Source organism: Salvelinus fontinalis, unplaced genomic scaffold, assembly GCF_029448725.1.
Source record: "Salvelinus fontinalis isolate EN_2023a unplaced genomic scaffold, ASM2944872v1 scaffold_0585, whole genome shotgun sequence".
Taxonomy (NCBI): Eukaryota; Metazoa; Chordata; class Actinopteri; order Salmoniformes; family Salmonidae; genus Salvelinus; species Salvelinus fontinalis.
Window position 1 is genome coordinate 19,267 of NW_026600794.1, and position 22,770 is coordinate 42,036.

The 22,770-nt window shown below is 41.8% G+C and overlaps 1 protein-coding gene and 1 pseudogene across 1 annotated transcript in view; both read left to right on the forward strand.

The window, feature by feature from the left end:
* LOC129846553 (zinc finger protein 252-like) overlaps positions 1-17,774 on the forward strand; it is a 36,813-nt gene extending 19,039 nt beyond the window's left edge. The window contains exons 7-10 of the mRNA XM_055914496.1: positions 8,431-8,928; positions 9,842-9,942; positions 10,078-10,255; positions 15,313-17,774. Coding sequence (XP_055770471.1) covers positions 8,431-8,928; positions 9,842-9,942; positions 10,078-10,255; positions 15,313-16,265 — 1,730 coding nt within the window. The 3' untranslated portion in view covers positions 16,266-17,774. The remainder of the gene's footprint in view (positions 1-8,430; positions 8,929-9,841; positions 9,943-10,077; positions 10,256-15,312) is intronic.
* Positions 17,775-20,824: 3,050 nt separating this feature from the next.
* The window catches only part of LOC129846550 (zinc finger protein 91-like), a 54,862-nt pseudogene continuing 52,916 nt past the window's right edge, over positions 20,825-22,770 (forward strand).

The window sequence follows — 22,770 nt, forward strand, 5'->3', positions numbered from 1 at the left end:
GCTAGAAGGCCGGGGGTTGATGAGTGAAGGGCGTTTGACAGCAGTAGGTTCGGCAGCAGCTAGAAGGCCGGGGGTTGATGAGTGAAGGGCGTTTGACAGCAGTAGGTTCGGCAGCAGCTAGAAGGCCGGGGGTTGATGAGTGAAGGGCGTTTGACAGCAGTAGGTTCGGCAGCAGCTAGAAGGCCGGGGGTTGATGAGTGAAGGGCGTTTGACAGCAGTACATTCGGCAGCAGCTAGAAGGCCGGCAACGCTGAACGCTTGAGCTGGACAGGAGGGGGAGCCAAAGCGAAGTCTGGTGTGACATAATGAGAGAAAACAATAGAATATTTAATATATTTTCTCAAATTCCGTTTTCTCCGTTTAGTAATTTTCCAGGTTTCTGATATTGTCCCTGTTTTTCAGTTTTTCGCTCTCAAAATCACATTGTTAATAAAAAAACAACAAAAGGAGACCACTTTTGTAGTCTGAGAAAAATCTAAGACATTTTCATTTTTTGTGTGTAGATACCCTTTAATTCAAGTGGCACCAGCAAGAGCCTTGCTTGGTTAGTGGTGTCTCTGTAGCACACATGTGATTGCAGAGTTTGCTGAACAAATCACAACTGGATTGATGCAAATAATCATGATATCATTCTGCCAGGTAGGCATAGACTACTTTGTAGTTAACATTTAATTGACAAGGTTTTGGGGAAAGCTTTTCCAACAACCAGAAGATGGTAAAGGTGCATGTGGTCTACACAGGTAGAGTCCTATCTGTTCATGTTTCCTTTTGCAAAGTGGGCACTGCTTTATGTACAAACACCAACACTCACCTAAATAGTCCATATGCCACTGGGTGATAAGTTTTCATTGTTTTTGGGCAGAATTATGTGAGGTGTTGTTAGCGATGAGCCTTGGTCAATTTGACGAGGATGGCATATTCCAAGCTAATGTCGCCCTCTTCAATCGGTCACCTAATGGGCAGGTCAGCCCTGGAGGAACGTTTTGGCTGTAAGAAGTAAGATAACATAACATCTGGTTGTTTTTAAATTACTTTTTTGGACATTGCTTTATTTTTGTTCCAATCTGTGTTACCCACTCCAGTCAGCAGAAGGCAATGTGAGTTTTTCAGGTAATGCTTCTTGCGTGACGTATAATTTAATGGACGGGGCGGGAGGCTTCTTCAACAGCGACAAAAGGCCTCTGATTCAACCAACGCGGTGGTTTGCTAGCGAACATAAAACCGGAGCATTTAAGCTCTTTAAGCTCTTTAGACTAACCTTGTGTGTATTAATCTTGGTGTTTAGAACACAATTCTGTTTACGTATCTACTAGTTCATTTTAACGTAATTTGCTTCTTAAATTAGCGAATGTGTTAACTTCATACTGCACCAGGCTAATCGCCCAGAGCATAAACTCACTAAACTAGACGGAGAAAAGAAGTTCTGGTGAAAGGAGAGGAAGAAGCTTTCAGAATGAAAAAGGAGGAAGATGCCGTTACATTGAAGGAGGAGAATGTAGTGAAAGACGAGGAAGAACCTTTCAGAATCAAAAATGAGGAAGATTCCGTAACATTGAAGGAGGAGAATGTAGTGAAAGAAGAGGAAGAACCTTTTGGAGTAAAAGAGGAAGAGGAGGCTATCTCAATAAAAGAGGAGGAGGAAGACGTTTTAGGAGTGAAAAGGGAGGAGGAGGAGTCAGAATATCCGATTACCATCAGTGAGTACTGTCTTAAAAACAGGGGCACAAACAGCAGTTGTTGAACTGTGGGGTTTTAAAGGGGGATTCTACTGAAGTTCTACACTTGAATATGTTGTTCAGTACTGCCATTGGTACATATATTTTTTTAAATTAGATTTATTTCATTCTCCATGTGGTCTATATTGAAGCGCACTTCATCTTGTATAACAGGATTTTACAATCCAATTCTGGTGCATAATTTCTACATAAAATATCAAAGGAATGGGGCCTCCCGGGTGGCGCAGTGGTCTAGAGCCGCAGTGCTAGCTGCGCCACCAGAGTCTCTGGGTTCGCGCCCAGGCTCTGTCGAAGCCGGGCGCGACCGGGAGGTCCGTGGGGCGAGGCACAATTGGCCTAGCGTCGTCCGGGTTAGGAAGGGTTTGGCCGGTAGGGTTATCCTTGTCTCATCGCGCACCAACGACTCCTGTGGCGGGCCGGGCGCAGTGCACGCTAACCAAGGTCGCCAGGTGCACGATGTTTCCTCCGACACATTGGTGCGGCTGGCTTCCGGGTTGGATGCACGCTGTGTTAAGAAGCAGTGCGGCTTGGTTGGGTTGTGTTTCGGAGGACGCATGGCTTTCGACCTTCGTCTCTCCCGAGCCCGTACGGGAGTTGTAGCGATGAGACAAGATAGTAACTACTAACAATTGGATACCATAATTGGGGAGAAAAAGGGGGTAAAATGTAAAAAAAAATTAACTGCCCGAGTTACATCAGGAACGCACAACCCCTCCATCAGTGCTCAGACAGCCTATTGCGGACAAAGAGAGAGTGGACTCAGGGCTTGTAGGCCTGTGTTAAGGCAGGTCATCACCAGACAGACCCAGCTGGACCAGACTGGACTGGCAAAAAGTGCTCTTCACTGACGAGTTGTGGTTTTGTATCACCAGGGGTGATGATCGGATTTGCGTTTATCGTCGAAGGATAAATGAGCGTTACACTGAGGCCTATACTCTGGATCGGGATCGATTTGGAGGTGGAGGGTCCGTCATGGTCTGGGGCGGTGTCACAGGAACATCATCGGACTGAGCTTGTTGTCATTGCAGGCAATCTCAACGCTGTGCGTTACAGGGAAGACATCCTCCTCCCTTATGTGGTACCCTTCCTGCAGGCTCATCCTGACATGACCCTCCAGCATGACAATGCCACCAGCCATACTGCTCATTCTGTGCATGATTTCCTGCAAGACAGGAATGCCAGTGTTCTGCCATGGCCAGCAAAGAGCCCGGATCTCAATCCCATTGAGCATGTCTGGGACCTGTTGGATCGGAGGGTGAGGGCTTGGGCCATTCCCCCCAGAAATGTCCGAACTTGAAGGTGTCTTGGTGGAAGAGTGGGGTAACATCTCACAACTAGAACTGGCAAATCTGGTGCAGCCCATGAGGAGATGCACTGCAGTACTTAATGCAGCTGATGGCCACACCAGATACTGACTGTTACTTTTCATTTTGAACCCCCCTTTGTTCAGGGACACATTATTCCATTTCTGTTAGTCACATGTCTGTGAAACTTGTTCAGTTTATGTCTGTTGTTGAATCTTGTGTAAATATTTGTATGAACATATGTTAAGTTTGCTGAAAATAAACGCAGTTGACAGTGAGAGGACGTTTCTTTTTTAGCTGAGTTTATATATAGTTACTATCAGTTTTAGGAACATCTACCCAAAACATTTCACCCTATTTTTTACTTTACCCAAAAAGTTCACGACATCAGCGTTTAGTCAAAATGTTGAACATTTGTGAACGTCTAAATAAATTGGCCTTTTAAATAGCGTTTCGAACCCTTTCGACAACGGGGAGATGTTACTGATGTGCTTTGTCTTCGACGTAAAAACAAGTTTTAGACTTCCACTTAAAATTACTTTACTTATTTTTGGTTTAAGGAAGTGTGTAGGTTGGATTCTGTATCATACAGCTATGAAGGTTATATATTAAGAACCACCTACTCGATAGGAATCCAGCGATGTCTGTGTCTTGAGTGTCCTAGAACTGTTTAATTTGTGTTCTGACTTGTAAAAACAGAATGAATAAAATAAGTAATGTAAACATATCAGTAATTACCAGGAAGCTCTACAACATTTGTTTTAAAATCACACAAAGATTAAAACTGGCCTCAGATTATTGAGGGATCTGATTAGGATTTACCCTCGTAGCAAGGCCGTTTTATCATGTGGAGGTTTCATTCAGGTCTCTATTTAAATAAACACTCTGTCTTTGACAGGAGAAAGACCAGACTCCGAGGAACCAGAGCCAGAGACGTCCAAACCAGCAAGAGGACACCACTGCTCCCACTGTGGAAAGGGTTGTAACCACTTAAGTGGCCTGAAAAGACATGAGAGAATACACACAGGGGAGAAGCCTTACCACTGCTCCCAGTGTGGAAAAAGTTTTGCCCAGTTATGTAACCTGAAAACACACGAGAGAATACACACAGGGGAGAAGCCTTACCACTGCTCCCAGTGTGAAAAGAGTTTTAAGGAGTTGGGTAACCTGAGAAGACATGAGATAAACCACACAGGAGGTAAGGGTGTAGGCTGTTGAACAGTAGGACATAGGACAGGAGAATTCCCAATACATGGTGGGACAGATGAGTCCAAATTTAATTTCAACCGCCATGTCTTTGTGAGATGCAGAGTAGGTGAACGGATGATCTCCGCATGTGGGGTTCCCACCGTGAAGCATAGAGGAGGAGATGTGTGGGTGCTTTGCTGTTGACACTGTCAGTGATTTTATTTTGAGTTAATGGCACACTTAACCAGCATGGCTACCACAGCATTCTGCAGCGATATCCCGTCTGTTTTGGGCTTAGTGGGACTATCATTTGTTTTTCAACAGGACAATGACCCAACACACCTCCAGGCTGTGTAAGGGCTATTTGACAAAGAAGGAGAGTGTTGGAGTGCTGCATCAGATGACCTGGCCTCCACAATCACCTGACCTCAATCCAATTGAGCTGGTTTGGGATGAATTGGACCGCAGAGGTTAGGAAAAGTGGCCAACAGCATTATCAGCATGTGTTGGAACTCCTACAAGACTGTTGGAAAAGCATTCCAGGTGAAGCTGGTTGAGAGAATGCCAAGAGTGTGCAAAGCTGTCATCAAGGCAAAAGGTGGCAAGTTTGAAGAATCTAAAATATATTTTGATTTATTTAACACTTTTTTTGGTTACTGATTCCATATGTGTTATTTCATAGTGAAAATAAAGAAAAACCCTTGAATGAGTAGGTGTGTCCAAACTTTTGACTGGTGCTGTCCGTAAAATCCCCTGGCAACCACCTCAATGGACATTCCTGCAGTCAGCATGCCAATTGCCCGCTGTGTTGTGTGACTCAGTTGGTAGAGCATGGCGCTTGCAACGCCAGGGTTGTGGGTTCATTCCCCACGGGGGGACCAGGATGAATATGTATGAACTTTCCAATTTGTAAGTCGCTCTGGATAAGAGCGTCTGCTAAATGACTTAAATGTAAAATGTAAAATGTGTGACAGAACTGCACATTTTTGTGGCCTTTTATTGTCCCCGGCACAAGGTGCACATGTGTAATGATAATGCTGTTTAATCAGATTCTTGATATGCCACACCTGTCAGGTGGATGGATTATCTTGGCAAAGGATAAATGTTCACTATCAGGGATGTACCACTGCTCCCATTGTGGAAAGAGTTTTAACATGTTAGGAAACATGAAATATCATGAGCGAAATACACACAGGGGAGAAGCCATACCATTGCGTTCAGTGTGGAAGGAGTTTTACGGAGTTAGTGAAGCAGAAAGCTCATACACACAGGGAGCGTATACACACAGGGAGAAAGAAGCCTTACAAATTTCACTTTTCAATCCAAGGTGCTACCCAGAACGAAGGCACCGTCCACCAGACAGACTGGACTTATAAACAAACAAACAAAAACTAATTGTTCAAGTTCAAATTAAAAGATGCAAAACAACTACAACAAGTTCTGGGACATGTTTCAGTTGTGGTTTGGTTAAAGTCTGATTGAATAAGAGAAGGAATGTTCTGTTAATTACTGATGTCCCCTTTAAGAACGGAGCACCCTTGGTCATGCGCAGTGTTGTTCTATGTTAATCTGGTACTAACTCGTTTTAGTAAATGTGAAGCTGCAGTTCCATTCCTTGTATGCGGAGTCTTATGATATAAATAAGTAATAAGAGCTAAGACAAAGAGACACGACAGTTATTATAGAAATATTTGCGCATAAAGCCGTTTCCACAGCCATTTCTCGCTTAGACATTTTTACTGACACAAAAAGACAACTAACAACTTGTCAAACAAACTAACAAATTGTCTGTTGGCATTTATAAAAGTGCATATCCTGTTTCCGTCAGCCCGGTCATTACTTTTGAAATGGTTGGATCAATATCCACCTTCATGATATGGATGAAGCCTGATTTGGAATGTCTGAGTAGTTCTATCTGATGTCATAATACACCCCTCTGATAATCAAGTGATATTTGGAATGTCTGAGTAGTTCAATCTGATGTCATAATTCACTCCTCTGATAATCATATGATATTTGGAATGTCTGAGTAGTTCAATCTGATGTCATAATTCACTCCTCTGATAATCATATGATATTTGGAATGTCTGAGTAGTTCTATCTGATGTCATAATACACCCCTCTGATAATCATATGATATTTGGAATGTCTGAGTAGTTCTATCTGATGTCATAATTCACTCCTCTGATAATCATATGATATTTGGAATGTCTGAGTAGTTCTATCTGATGTCATAATACACCCCTCTGATAATCATATGATATTTGGAATGTCTGAGTAGTTCTATCTGATGTCATAATACACCCCTCTGATAATCATATGATATTTGGAATGTCTGAGTAGTTCTATCTGATGTCATAATACACCCCTCTGATAATCATATGATATTTGGAATGTCTGAGTAGTTCTATCTGATGTCATAATACACCCCTCTGATAATCAAGTGATATTTGGAATGTCTGAGTAGTTCTATCTGATGTCATAATACACCCCTCTGATAATCAAGTGATACTTGGAATGTCTGAGTAGTTCTATATGATGTCATAATACACCCCTCTGATAATCAAGTGATACTTGGAATGTCTGAGTAGTTCTATATGATGTCATAATACACCCCAGTCAGTGTTGTTGAGCAGAGAATCAACCAGAGAATCAACCAGATTGATTCACAGTCAGTGTTGTTGAGCAGATAATCAACCAGGATGTCCATGTCGAAAGTCATTCAGGTGCATAATACAATGTTTTTCTTCTATTCTGTTATTCAATTAGAAAATGTAGTCTGAATGAGAACAAGCACATCTGTGAGCGTTATGCATTATAACATCGATTGACTAAATGATGACGTTGACAGCTTTGTAGTAAAACCAGGGTTGGAGTTAATTCCATTTCAATTCCAGTCAATTCAAGAAGTAAACCAAATTCCAATTCCACATATTCCTCATTGAAAACCATAGAAGAGAATTGGCATTTTCAGTTTACTTCCTGAATGCTGAATGGCAGTGAGATGCCATCCTCCTTCTCACATCCAGCCTGTTCCTGATATTCTGGTCTACATACACAATCACTTACAGTGCATTCGGGAGGTATTCAGACCTCCTGACTTTTTCCACATTTTGTTATGTTACAGCCTTATTCTAAAATTGATTAAATTGGGATGTTTTCCTCTTCAATCTACACACAACACCCCATAATGATAAAGCAAAGACAGGGTTTTAGAAATTTTTGCAAATGTATTTTATAATTAAAAACTGAAATATAACATTTACATAAGTATTCAGACCCTTTACTCAGTACTTTGTTGAAGCATCTTTGGCAGCAATTACAGCCTAGAGTATTCTTGGGTACACCTGTATTTTTGGCTGGGTCACTCAAGGACATTCAGAGACTTGTCCCGAAGCCACTTCTGCGTCCACGTCCACACTGTATTGGCTGTGTGCTTAGGATTGTTGTTCTGTTGGAAGGTGAACCTTTGCTCCAGTCTGTTCATCTTTCCCTCGATCATGACTAGTCTCCCAGTCCCTGCCGCTGAAAAACAACCCCACAGCATGATGCTGCCACCACAATGCTTCACCGTATTTGCTCTATTGTTTACAGGATGATTTGTATCTTATAGAGCGTGGCTTTAAGGGAGTAGTATGGTCACATCTAGATAAAAACGAATGTGAAAAATGAACAGAGCAAATGTGTTTTAACACACTACCTATTCATGGAAGTATTTATTAATCATCCACATGTTCATATTAAGCTTCTACTTCTATGTACAGGAATGTATTATTTGTAAGACGTAAGAGAAAAAACATCAGCTTATTGTTAAATTATTATGACGTTCTTTCCAATACAAAAGTGTAGTAACTTGTTTCCAAACTGCGTTACCCACTCCAGTCAGCAGATGGCGGATGTGCAATCTTTCAGACGATGCTTCTTGCGTGACGTATAATTTACTGGACGGGTCGCTTCTTCAGGAACAACAACGCGGCTACTCTTTCAACCGCCTCGGTAGCTTGCTAGCCAACATAAAACTGAAAGATTGACGCTTTAGACCACGTTTATGTACATTAGCTAATCTCACTGTTGTAAACATAATTCTGTAGACGTATTAACTGGTTAACTTTAACCTAATTTGCTTGTTCAATTTGCAAACTTGTTAAAGATTGATGCTGAGCCTAGCACTAGGCTAGTCGCTAATGCTAGCTAGCTAACATCCCCGACCATGAGTTCACTAAACTACTCCTCCCCTGCTAAAGAAGAGGAGGTCTGCTGGACGGAGAAAGAAGCTCTGGCGCTGAACATTGTCGTGAAAGAAGAAGAGGAGGGTATTACAGTGAAAGGAGAGAAAGAACCTTTCAGAATGAAAAAGGAGGAAGAGGAGGCTGTTATAGTGAAGGAGGAAGAGGCTGTTATAGTGAAGGAAGAAGAGGCTGTTATAGTGAAGGAAGAAGAGGCTGTTATAGTGAAGGAAGAAGAGGCTGTTATAGTGAAGGAAGAAGAGGCTGTTATAGTGAAGGAAGAAGAGGCTGTTATAGTGAAGGAAGAAGAGGCTGTTATAGTGAAGGAAGAAGAGGCTGTTATAGTGAAGGAAGAAGAGAAAGAACCTTTCAGAATGAAAAATGAGGAGGAAGAGGAGGCTATCTCAATAAAGGTGAAGGAGGAAGACGTTTTTGGAGTGAAAGAGGATGAGACAGAAGATCCGATTAACACCAGTGAGTACTTTCTTAAACATGGGCACAAACTATGCAGTTGTTGAACTAATGTGTGGTTTTAAGGGGCATTCTACTGAAGTTCTATACTTGAATATGTTTCGAGCAAGGATGCCAACAAACAACGCATACACAGTTGTATAGCGGCAGAATAGGATACCGGGTAGGGAGTGGGCTATTTCATAAAGTCTTTCACTCACCACGTTTATTCTGAAAAATGTCTGTCCTCACTCTGGTAGCCTATGGACAAACATTAAGAATAAGCTACATGGTGAGTTGATGCCCTTTTGGCAGCTAGTTAGCTAGGTGAATTGATCATGCTACTTTGTATGCGTTGTTTGTTGGCATCCTTGTCATTTACGAAGTTTTTTGAACAGATTCCTGTTGGAACGTTCCACAAACTATACCCACCCGTTTCCTACTGTATACATTCTTAAAGGTTCAGTCTGCCATTGGTACATTTATTTTGGGGACTTTTAAATTAGATGTATTGAATTCTCCATGTGGTCTATATTAAAGTTCCCCTCATCTAATATAACAGGCTTTTAAAATTCAATATTGTTGCATAATTTCTACTTAAAATATCAAAGGGACACAAAAGGCACCCATTTAGTAGAACGACCCTTTAACATTTGCATCACAAACAATATTTTATAGGCCCTTTTTAGACACATTCATGCCTATTGTAAGACCCAATGAATCACAGTGGTGGAAAAAGTACCCAATTGTCATACTTGAATATAAGTAAAGATACCTTAATAGAAAATGACTCAAGTATACGTGAAAGTCACCCTTTTACATTTGCATCACAAACAATATATTTAAAAATCATGATGAAAGTTACCATTTTTTTTGAGACCCTATGATTGTAATAGACGGTTATAAGTTGACTGTCTGTTTGATGTTGTCATTCAAGCAGGAGAGAGACGTGACTATGGTGGATCCTCTGGGGAGCCTCAACAACATCCTGATACTGACGAGTCAGAGAAGAGTCTCTCCAGAACAGAACACCAGATGGTACAGCTTGGTCTGGTCTAGCATACAGCTTGCTCTATCTGGGTCTGGGCTGGGTTTCTGTAAAGCACTTCATGACAACAGTGACATCAGCATCCATAATGTTATGTGTCTGTGTCCCCTCTTTATGGTTACCAGGACAACACTAGCCCTTCCTCCCTCCTGGAGTCCCCGTGTCGTGCCTCTCCCGGTAGCACCTTACTGCTGGGTATGAAGAAGTTGTCTGTGTTGCTGGTGGACTGCAGGAAAACAACGGGGCTGAGTGGAACTGTGAGAGGAGGAGAAGAGAAGAAAGGATCAGATTTGACTCATCAAAGTAAGTGTTGTAGTTTAGTTTGAACAAATGAAATAGATCTGCCCACTAGTATCTGTTACCAGGACAACCAGCAGAGGTCTGTTAGTTGACAGGAAGATAGACTGGTGGATATGGATGTTATGAATATCATAACACTGAAAAAGGATTCTGCCAATGAAAAGAGAGAAACCAATAGACCATATAAAACCTTGATGAAAGTTAGCTTTGGAGAGAAAGTTTCAATGATCCGTTGTAAGGTGCAAATTTTACAAAAACTTTTTCTTAAAACATTATGGATGTTACATTGCCTGTCCCAGTCAACCCCCCTATCTTTACAAGACTGTAGAACAGGCAAACTAAACTCCAGACACTGTTAATGAATTAACTAATACTGGAGGAAAGCTGTGATCAGGCTGCCCACAAAAGAGAAAGCTTCGAACTGTAACCAGTGCCTGCAACCTTGATCAGGTTATCAATCAACCTACCAGGGTAGTTACAAACAGTACAGAAATGAAATCATCAACATATTTTGATCATATCTTTACTAATGCTGCAGAAATGTGTTTGAAAGCAGTATCCAGATTCATTGGATGTAGTGATCACAATATAGTAGCCATATCTAGGAAAACCAAAGTTCCAAAAGTCTGGGCCTAATGTGCTATGTAAGAGGTCATGCAATTGTTTGTAGTGATTCCTATGTTGTTGATGTTGTTTGGTTCTTTTTTTTCACAGTAAATAACTCACGGACACTAGAGAAGCTTTAACCAAGTTTAATTATTCCCAAAGGTTCTGTACATCTGTAATTCAGACAACCCAACATTTGTTCCATCCAGATAAATATCCCACTTAAGACACTCCTCCTTCTCTCCAATCCTTACATCTTATGGTTCCACAGGAAGAGAGTAAAGAGGGTAACAGGATACCAAACCTTCGTCTCCCTGATGAGAATCTGTCCTGACCTCAACCCCTCCTTCATCTAATCCACAGATGTCCATCTGTCTCCCCTGTTTCACACTTTGCTCTCATTTACATTTACATTTAAGTCATTTAGCAGACGCTCTTATCCAGAGCGACTTACAAATTGGTGCATTCACCTTATGATATCCAGTGGAACAACCACTTTACAATAGTGCATCTAACTCTTTTAAGGGGGGGGGGGGGGGTTAGAAGGATTACTTTATCCTATCCTAGGTATTCCTTAAAGAGGTGGGGTTTCAGGTGTCTCCGGAAGGTGGTGATTGACTCCGCTGACCTGGCGTCGTGAGGGAGTTTGTTCCACCATTGGGGTGCCAGAGCAGCGAACAGTTTTGACTGGGCTGAGCGGGAACTGTACTTCCTCAGAGGTAGGGAGGCGAGCAGGCCAGAGGTGGATGCGAGCTTCAACTGGAAGCCTGTGGAGAGAGCGGAGGAGCGCGGTGACGTGAGAGAACTTGGGAAGGTTGAACACCAGACGGGCTGCGGCGTTCTGGATGAGTTGTAGGGGTTTAATGGCACAGGCAGGGAGCCCAGCCAACAGCGAGTTGCAGTAATCCAGACGGGAGATGACAAGTGCCTGGATTAGGACCTGCGCCGCTTCCTGTGTGAGGCAGGGTCGTACTCTGCGAATGTTGTAGAGCATGAACCTACAGGAACGGGTCACCGCCTTGATGTTAGTTGAGAACGACAGGGTGTTGTCCAGGATCACGCCAAGGTTCTTAGCACTCTGGGAGGAGGACACAATGGAGTTGTCAACCGTGATGGCGAGATCATGGAACGGGCAGTCCTTCCCCGGGAGGAAGAGCAGCTCCGTCTTGCCGAGGTTCAGCTTGAGGTGGTGATCCGTCATCCACACTGATATGTCTGCCAGACATGCAGAGATGCGATTCGCCACCTGGTTATCAGAAGGGGGAAAGGAGAAGATTAATTGTGTGTCGTCTGCATAGCAATGATAGGAGAGACCATGTGAGGATATGACAGAGCCAAGTGACTTGGTGTATAGCGAGAATAGGAGAGGGCCTAGAACAGAGCCCTGGGGGACACCAGTGGTGAGAGCACGTGGTGCGGAGACAGATTCTCGCCACGCCACCTGGTAGGAGCGACCTGTCAGGTAGGACGCAATCCAAGCGTGGGCCGCGCCGGAGATGCCCAGCTCGGAGAGGGTGGAGAGGAGGATCTGATGGTTCACAGTATCAAAGGCAGCCGATAGGTCTAGAAGGATGAGAGCAGAGGAGAGAGAGTTAGCTTTAGCAGTGCGGAGCGCCTCCGTGACACAGAGAAGAGCAGTCTCAGTTGAATGACTAGTCTTGAAACCTGACTGATTTGGATCAAGAAGGTCATTCTGAGAGAGATAGCAGGAGAGCTGGCCAAGGACGGCACGTTCAAAAGTTTTGGAGAGAAAAGAAAGAAGGGATACTGGTCTGTAGTTGTTGACATCGGAGGGATCGAGTGTAGGTTTTTTCAGAAGGGGTGCAACTCTCGCTCTCTTTAAGACGGAAGGGACGTAGCCAGCGGTCAAGGATGAGTTGATGAGCGAGGTGAGGTAAGGGAGAAGGTCTCCGGAAATGGTCTGGAGAAGAGAGGAGGGGATAGGGTCAAGCGGGCAGGTTGTTGGGCGGCCGGCCGTCACAAGACGCGAGATTTCATCTGGAGAGAGAGGGGAGAAAGAGGTCAAAGCACAGGGTAGGGCAGTGTGAGCAGAACCAGCGGTGTCGTTTGACTTAGCAAACGAGGATCGGATGTCGTCGACCTTCTTTTCAAAATGGTTGACGAAGTCATCCGCAGAGAGGGAGGAGGGGGGGGAGGAGGATTCAGGAGGGAGGAGAAGGTGGCAAAGAGCTTCCACTATGAAACAAAGATAAATGACATGAAGAATGATTGTAAAATGCTTTGGAGCACCTTAAATGACATTTTGGGCAAAAAAATCAACAATGACATGTCACTGGTGTCTGACAACGTGGATGGAAAATGATTGAGGATAATAGCGGCCGATATTTCCACTTCTATTCGCATTATCTTCAATTTAAGCCTACTAGAAAGTGTGTTCCCTCATGCTTGGAGGGAAGCTAAAGTCATTCCACTACCCAAGAATAGTAAAGCTCCCTTTACTGGCTTAAATAGCCGACCAATCAACCTGTTACCAACCCTTACATAAAAAATAAAAAAATGGTGTTTGGCCAGATACAATGCTATTTTACAGTAAACAAATTGAGACTTTCAGCTTATAGGGAAGTTCGTTCAACAAGCACAGCACTTACAAATGACTGATTGGCTGAGAGAAATTGATGATAAAAATATTGTTGGGGATGTTTTGTTAGACTTCAGTGCGGCTTTTGACAGTATCGATCATAGTCTGCTGCTGAAAAAAACGTATGGCTTTACACCCCCTGCTATATTGTGGATAAAGAGGTTTTTTTTTAAATGTAAACTTTATTTAACTAGGCAAGTCAGTTAAGAACAAAGTCTTTTTTTCAATGACGGCCTAGGACTGCCTTGTTCAGGGGCAGAACGACAGAGTTTTACCTTGTCAGCTCGGGGATTCGATCCAGCAATGTTTCGGTTACTGGCCTACCGCTCTAACCACTAGGCTACCTGCCGCCCCAGAGCTACCTGTCTACCAGAACACAGTGTTCTTTAATGGAAGCCTGTACAACAAAATCAAGGTAGAATCAGGAATTCCCCAGGGCAGCTGTTTGGCACCTTTTTTCAATCTTTACCAACAACATGCCAATGACATTTGAGTTAAGCCAGTGTGTCTATGTATGCGGATGACTCAACACTGTACACGTCAGCTACCACAGCAACTGAAATGACTGCAACACTTAACATAGAGCTGCAGTTAGTTTCAGAATGGGTGGCAAGGAATAAGTTAGTCCTAAATATTTCAGATGACCTTAAGTTACATGGCCTACTATGCTAATTCTGTAGCGGTATTGTTAGAGGGGGGTAAAGATAAAGGTTTTGTCTGGGCGCCAGGCAGGTATTAACTCTAGTTATTAAAGTTAGTTATTACCTATTATAACATTATTATTATTATAAATATGATTAAAACTGAAAGGATAAGAGTAGAATAGATAGAGTAGCGCTTCCAGACACATTCTAAACATGATGGAGTCTTAAAGGAGGACTGTAGCATCTAATGATGAAACATTATGGAGTCTTAAAGGAGGACTGTAGCATGGAGTCTTAAAGGAGGACTGTAGCATCATGAGGTAGTCACCTGAAATGCATTTCAATTAACATGTGTGCCTTTTTAGAAGTTAAGTTGTGGAATTTCTTTCCTTAAGCTTTAATTTGGTGTATTGCACTTGTGAATGCATGGAAGTTAATTATTTTAATAAATAAAAAAATATTTTGCGCTCTGCAATTTCACCGGATGTTGTCGAAACGTTCCGCTAGCGGAACCCCTAGCCATAACAGGTTTTAATGTGTTTGAGCCAATCAGTTGTGTTGTGACAAGGTAGGGGTGGTATACAGAAGATAGCCCTATTGGGTAAAAGACGAAGTTCATATTATGTCAAGAACAGCTCAAATAAGCAAAGAGAAACAACAGTCCATCATTACTTTAAGGACCATCACAGGAATGGGAGACCCAGAGTTACTTCTGATGCATAAGTTCATTAGAGTTACCAGCCTTAGAAATTGCAGCCCAAATAAATGCTTCACAAAGTTCAAGTTCTTTGTATCTTGTGCTTTGTATTTTCGACGTAAAAACAAGTTTTGGACATCCACACAAAATTACTTCTTTAGTTATTTTATGTTCAAGGAAGTGTGTAGGTCACATTCTGTATCATACAGCTATGAAGTTATATATTTAGAACCACCTGCTCGATTGGAATCTAGAGACGTCTGTGTCTTCAGTGTCCTAGAACTGTCTAGTTTGTGTTCTGACTTGTAAAACAAGATGAATAAATAAGTAATGTAAACATAGCAGTAATTGCCAGGAAGCTCTACATTTGTTTTAAAATCACACTATAATTGTTAAAACTGGCCTCAGGTTATTGAGAGATCTAATTTAGGATTTACCCTCGTAGCAAGGTTGTTTTATCATGTGGAGGTTTCATTCGGGTCTCTATTTAAAGATAACACAGTGTCTTTGGCAGGAGAAAGACCAGACTCAGAGGAACCAGAGCCAGGGACGTCCAAACCAGCAAGACGATACCAGTGCTCCCACTGTAGAAAGGGTTGTAACCGTTTATGGGACCTGAAACAACATGAGAAAATACACACAAGGGATAAGCCTTACCACTGCTCCCAGTGTGGAAAGAGTTTTAAGCTTTTAGGAACCCTTAAAGCTCATGAGAGAATACACACAGGGGATAAAATACACACAAGGGAGAAGCCTTACCACTGCTCCCAGAGTGGAAAGAGTTTTAACCAGAAAGCACACCTGAAAGCCCATGAGAGAATACACACAGGGGAGAAGCCTTACCACTGCTCCCAGTGTGGAAAGTGTTTCAAACAGCCAGGGCATCTGAAACGGCATGAGAGAATACACACAGGGGAGAAGCCTTACCACTGCTCCCAGTGTGGAAAGTGTTTCAACCAGTCAGGGGAGCTGAAACAACATGAGAGAATACACACAGGGGAGAAGCCTTACCACTGCTCCCAGTGTGGAAAGTGTTTCAAACAGCCAGGGCATCTGAAACGGCATGAGATAATACACACAGGGGAGAAGCCTTACCACTGCTCCCAGTGTGGAAAGTGTTTTAGCCAGTCAGGGGAGCTGAAACGGCACGAGAGAATACACACAGGGGAGAAGCCTTACCACTGCTCCCAGTGTGGAAAGTGTTTTAGCCAGTCAGGGGAACTGAAACAACATGAGAGAATACACACAGGGGAGAAGCCTTACCACTGCTCCGAGTGTGGAAAGTGGTTCAGCCAGTCATGGGAGCTGAAACGGCACGAGAGAATACACACAGGGGAGAAGCCTTACCACTGCTCCCAGTGTGGACAGTGTTTCAAACAGTCAAGGGAGCTGAAACAACATGAGAGAATACACACAGGGGATAAGCCTTACCACTCCTCCCAGGGTTCAAAGCTTTTGCCCATTTAGGAAGCCTGAAAGAACACATTAGACTGCACACAGAGCGGAGAATGCTTACAGAAGCCCAGACTGTGGGAAAACATATTACTCATAACAGTCACCTAAATGTCATTAGATAATCCACACAGGAGAGAGAAATTACTTCTCTTAGCGTGTATATTGATATTTCACATCACATTGACTTAAAATTCCTCAGAGAACATACACAGCTCCTGTTGTCTTATTGTTGACTGATAATGTGTTTACCTGTTTTCACCATATGAAATTGTTTCTTCCAATTATTGATAATACCTGTTAAGAAGCTGATTGTTAGAACTGTTAAGGAATTAAAAAACTGTATGGTCATTGGCAAAAATAGAAAAGAGTAGAGGGCCTGGAAAGAGTTTTAACCAGAAAGGACACCCAATCCAATACACACAGGGGTGAAGCCTTACCACTGCTCCCAGTGTGGAAAGGGTTGTAACCAGTTAAGGGACCTGAAAACACATGAGAGAATACACATAGGGGAGATGTCCTACCATTGCTCCCAGTTTGGAAAGCGGTTTACAATATTAGGGACTCTGAGAATACATGAGAGAATACATACAGGAGAAAAGCTGTACCACTGTTACCAGTGTGGAAAGAGTTTTTCCAACTTATGTCAACTGAAAACACATAAGCGAATACACACAGTCGAGAAGCCTTACCACTGCTCCCAGTGTTCAATGCATTTTAACAAATTAGGAAGCCTTAAATAACACACAAGACTGCACACAGAGGAGAAGGCTTACAAAATGCTCAGAATGGGAAAACATATTACTCATCACAGTCACTTAAACATCATGAGAGAATCCACACAGAAGAGAAGAATTACTTGTATATTGATATTTCACATCACATTGACTTAAAATTCATCAGAGAACATACACAGTGCTCCCATTGTCTTATATTGTTGACTGATAATGTGTTTACTTGTTTTTACCATATGAAATTAAATGGTACAAGGTATACTCAAACATATATTTGTTTGTTTTTATTAGAAAACATGAATTTAATATGGAGTATGTCAGTTTGAATATAAAGAAGATCAGGTTCCTTGTTTTAAATGGTCCTTTTTTAAAACTCTTTGTGTGTTTATCTGGGTGTGTCATTCCTCCAGCACTACAGATAATCAATTTATATTTGGATGTGATGCATTTGCTCCATTGTTGACATTTGCATTTTTGGCCCACTGATGATTTAATGACATGAAAATGTTCAGACTCTGTAATGGAAAACGTTAATTGTATGTGTCCACATAACTGAGTATGTGACTAACCTTGTGAAACTGTCCTATTATAATCTCCTGTTCCTGGGAGTATCATTCTGTGTTGCAAACCAGCTGCACCTGTGTCCTTGTATGAATAAAGTCCCTCCCAGGAACAGGAAACTATAAAGATATGTGCTCATCACCCAATGCTTCAGAATTCAGACTGTCTACACTGCGCTGTGTAACTCTGTTATTCTCTCTGAGCTCAGAAATAAATAATCTTGGTTTGACTTGGACTCCAGCAGATCCTTATTTTATAATATCCACCACAATTCTCCCACGGATTGCTGTTTATCATTGTCTCAATGAAGAGTTCTTTGTTTTACTTTCCTGGAGGCATTTACAAGCCTCCCACTGGTTGAATAAACGTTGTTACCCGAATGATGAGATTATTATTTTATTTGTCAAATGGCAACCAACCATCAATCATCATGTCACCAATATAAGACCATCAACATGTATTGGAATGGAGCATCAAGCTCATCACATGCTCTTTCACCACCCTGTAAAGTTCATAACTTATTTCATCTGTAGCCTAATAAACTACATGGGTTCCCAAGTCGTAGTGGGAGGACCACACAACATATCATCATGTGACTCCAGGTTAACTAAGATGTGATTGTTATTATATAAATATTTGAGCATTAAGGAGTTTCCACAGCCATTTCTCGCTTAGACATTTTTACTGACACAAATATACAAACAAATTGTCAAACGAAGTAACAAATCGTCTGTCGGCATTTATAAAAGTGTAAAGGCATATCCTGTTTCCATCAGCCCAGTCATTACTTTTGAAATGGTTGGATCAATATCCACCTTCATGATATGGATGAAGCCTGATTTGGAATGTCTGAGTAGTTCTATCTGATGTCATAATACACCCCTCTGATAATCAAGTGATATTTGGAATGTCTGAGTAGTTCTATCTGATGTCATAATACACCCCTCTGATAATCAAGTGATATTTGGAATGTCTGAGTAGTTCTATCTGATGTCATAATACACCCTTATGATAATCATATGATATTTGGAATGTCTGAGTAGTTCTATCTGATGTCATAATACATCCTCTGATAATCAAGTGATATTTGGAATGTCTGAGTAGTTCTATATGATGTCATAATACACCCCTCTGATAGTGATACATTTGCTCCATTGTTTCCATGTCAGTTGGTTTCCCACTCTGATGATTTATATCTGACAGAGGGGCTTTAAAGGAATAGTATGGTGACATCTTAGCGGGGCTTTAAATAAATAGGATTATTCATTAATTTAATACTCCTATACCAACAATACACTGCAGCTTTGACATCAAGAAGAGAATGGGCTGATGGGTGGTGGTGCTACTATATAGGTAAGGCTGTCCAATATGAATGTTCAATACACACACTAGGTTGATCAGTAGCCAGTTAGCTAGCTGCTACAGTCCAATATGAATGTTCAATACACACAATAGGTTGATCAGTAGTCAGTTAGCTAGCTGCTACAGTCCAATATGAATGTTCAATACACACAAAAGGTTGATCAGTAGCCAGATAGCTAGCTGCTACAGTCCAATATGAATGTTCAATACACACAATAGGTTGGTTATGGAGGTGATGTACCACATTCAAAGTCCTGCAATAAGAGCTAAGATGCTAATATTTGTGTAAACTATACATAGTTGTGTTCTGTGGTTGTCAGTGAGTTGGCTGATATCCCATTTAATGAGGTCACTCCACAGTTAAGGCTGTACAGTGACTATACAAAGTCTACACTCTACACTTTGTGTTAGTAGCTGATGACAGAAGTGACAGCCTGGACACACATCAAAGTTTGACACCGTCAGTGTTGTTGAGCAGAGAATCAACCAGATTGATTCACAGTCAGTGTTGTTGAGCAGAGAATCAACCAGATTGATTCACAGTCAGTGTTGTTGAGCAGAGAATCAACCAGATTCATTCACAGTCAGTGTTGTTGAGCAGAGAATCAACCAGATTGATTCACAGTCAGTGTTGTTGAGCAGAGAATCAACCAGATTGATTCACAGTCAGTGTTGTTGAGCAGAGAATCAACCAGATTGTCCATGTTGAAGATACTCAGGTGCAAAATACATTTTATTTGTTTAATTCTGTTTTATTAAATTAGAAAATGTAGTCTGAAAGAGAACAAGCACATCTGTGAGCGTTATGCATTATAACATCGATTGACTAAATGATGACGTTGACAGCTTTGTAGTAAAACCAGGGTTGGAGTCAATTCCAGTCATTTCAGGAAGTTAACCAAATTCCAATTCAACATATTCCTCATTGAAAACCATAGAAGAGAATTGGCATTTTCAGTTTACTTCCTGAATGCTGAATGGCAGTGAGATGCCATCCTCCTTCTCACATCCAGCCTGTTCCTGATATTCTGGTCTACATACACCACCACAATCACTTACATTCGGGAGGTATTCAGACCTTGACTTTTTCCACATGTTGTTACGTTACAGCCTTGTTCTCAAATTGATTAAATTGGGATGTTTTCCTCTTCAATCTACACACAATACTCCATAATGTTAAAGCAAAGACAGGGTTTTAGACATTATGGCAAATGTATTTTATAATTAAAAACTGAAATATAACATTTACATAAGTATTCAGACCCTTTACTCAGTACTTTGTTGAAGCACCTTTGGCAGCAATTACAGCCTAGAGTATTCTTGGGTACACCTGTATTTTTCTCACATTCTTCTCTACAGATCCTCTCAAGCTCTGTCAGGTTGGATGGGGAGCGTCGCTGCACAGCTATTTTCAGGTCTCTCCAGAGACGTTCGATCGGGTTCAAGTCCAGGCTCTGGCTGGGCCACTCAGGGACATTCAGAGACTTGTCCCGAAGCCACTTCTGCGTTGTCTTGGCTGTGTGCTTAGGGTTGTTGTTCTGTTGGAAGCTGAACCTTTGTCCCAGTCTGAGGTCCTGAGTGCTCTGGAGCAGGTTTTCATCAATGATCTCTCTGTATTTTATTTTTATTTATTTATTATTTATCCTTTATTTAACTAGGCAAGTCAGTTAAGAACAAATTCTTATTTACAATGACGGCCTACCAAAAGGCGAAAGGCCTCCTACGGCGGCTGGGATTCAAAATAAGAGTACATTTGCTCTGTTCATCTTTCCATTCGATCATGACTAGTGTCGCAGTCCCTGCCGCTGAAAAACCCCGCAGCATGATGCTGCCAACACAATGCTTCACCGTATTTGCTCTATTGTTTACAGGATGATTTGTATCTTATAGAGCATGGCTTTAAGGGAGTAGTATGTAGTAACTTGTTTCCAAACTGCGTTACCCACTCCAGCCAGCAGATGGCGGATGTCCAGCCAGCAGATGGCGGATGTCCAGCCAGCAGATGGCGGATGTCCATTCAGCAGATGGCGGATGTGCAATCTTTCAGACGATGCTTCTTGCGTGACGTGTAATTTACTGGACGGGTCGCTTCTTTAGGAACAACAACGCGGCTACTCTTTCAACCACCTCGGTAGCTTGCTAGCCAACATAAAACTGAAAGATTGACGCTTTAGACCACGTTTATGTACATTAGCTAATCTCACTGTTGTAAACACAATTCTGTAGACGTATTAACTGGTTAACTTTAACGTAATTTGCTTGTTCAATTTGCAAACTTGTTAAAGATTGATGCTGAGCCTAGCACTAGGCTAGTCGCTAATGCTAACTAGCGAGCTAACATCCCCGACCATGAGTTCACTAAACTACTCCTCCCCTGCTAAAGAAGAGGAGGTCTGCTGGACGGAGAAAGAAGCTCTGGCGCTGAACATTGTCGTGAAAGAAGAAGAGGAGGGTATTACAGTGAAAGGAGAGAAAGAACCTTTCAGAATGAAAAAGGAGGAAGAGGAGGCTGTTATAGTGAAGGAAGAAGAGGCTGTTATAGTGAAGGAAGAAGAGAAAGAACCTTTCAGAATGAAAAAGGAGGAAGAGGAGGCTGTTATAGTGATAGAAGAGAAAGAACGTTTTAGAGAGGAAGAGGATGCTATCTCAATAAAGGTGAAGGAGGAAGACGTTTTGGGAGTGAAAGAGGAGACAGAAGATCCGATTAACACCAGTGAGTACTTTCTTAAACAGGGGCACAAACTATGCAGTTGTTGAACTAATGTGTGGTTTTAAGGGGCATTCTACTGAAGTTCTACACTTGAATATGTTTTGAGCAAGGATGCCAACAAACAACGCATACACAGTTGTATAGCGGCAGAACAGGATACCGGGTAGGGAGTGGGCTATTTCATAAAGTGTTTCACTCACCACGTTTATTTCTGAAAAATGTCTGTCCTCTCTCTGGTAGCCTATGGACAAACATTAAGAATAAGCTACATGGTGAGTTGATGCCCTTTTGGCAGCTAGTTAGCTAGGTGAATTGATCATCCTACTTTGTATGCGCCGTTTGTTGGCATCCTTGTACATTATGACGTTTTTGGAATAGATTCGTGTTGGAACGTTCCACAAATTATACCCACCCGTTTCCTACTGTTTACATTCTTAAAGTTTCAATCTGCCATTTTTACATTTATTTTGGGGACTTTTAAATTAGATGTATTGAATTCTCCATGTGGTCTATATTAAAGTTCCCCTCATCTAATATAACAGGCTTTTAAAATTCAATATTGTTGCATAATTTCTACTTAAAATATCAAAGGGAAACAAAAGGCACCCATTTAGTAGAACGACCCTTTTACATTTGCATCACAAATAATATTTTATAGGCCCTTTTTAGACACATTCATGCCTATTGTAAGACCCAATGAATCACAGTGGTGGAAAAAGTACCCAATTGTCATACTTGAATATAAGTAAAGATACCTTAATAGAAAAGGACTCAAGTATACGTGAAAGTCACCCTTTCACATTTGCATCACAAACAATATATTTAAAAATCCTGATGAAAGTGGCCATTTTTTTTGGTCTCTTGTAAGACCCTATGATTGTAATACACGGTTATAAGTTGACTGTCTGTCTGATGTTGTCATTCACACAGGAGAGAGACATGACTATTGTGGATCCTCTGGGGAGCCTCAACAACATCCTGAAACTGACGAGTCAGAGAAGAGTCTCTCCAGAACAGAACACCAGATGGTACAGCTTGGTCTGGTCTAGCATACAGCTTGCTCTATCTGGGTCTGGGCTGGGTTTCTGTAAAGCACTTTATGACAACAGTGACATCAGCATCCATAATGATATGTGTCTGTGTCCCCTCTTTG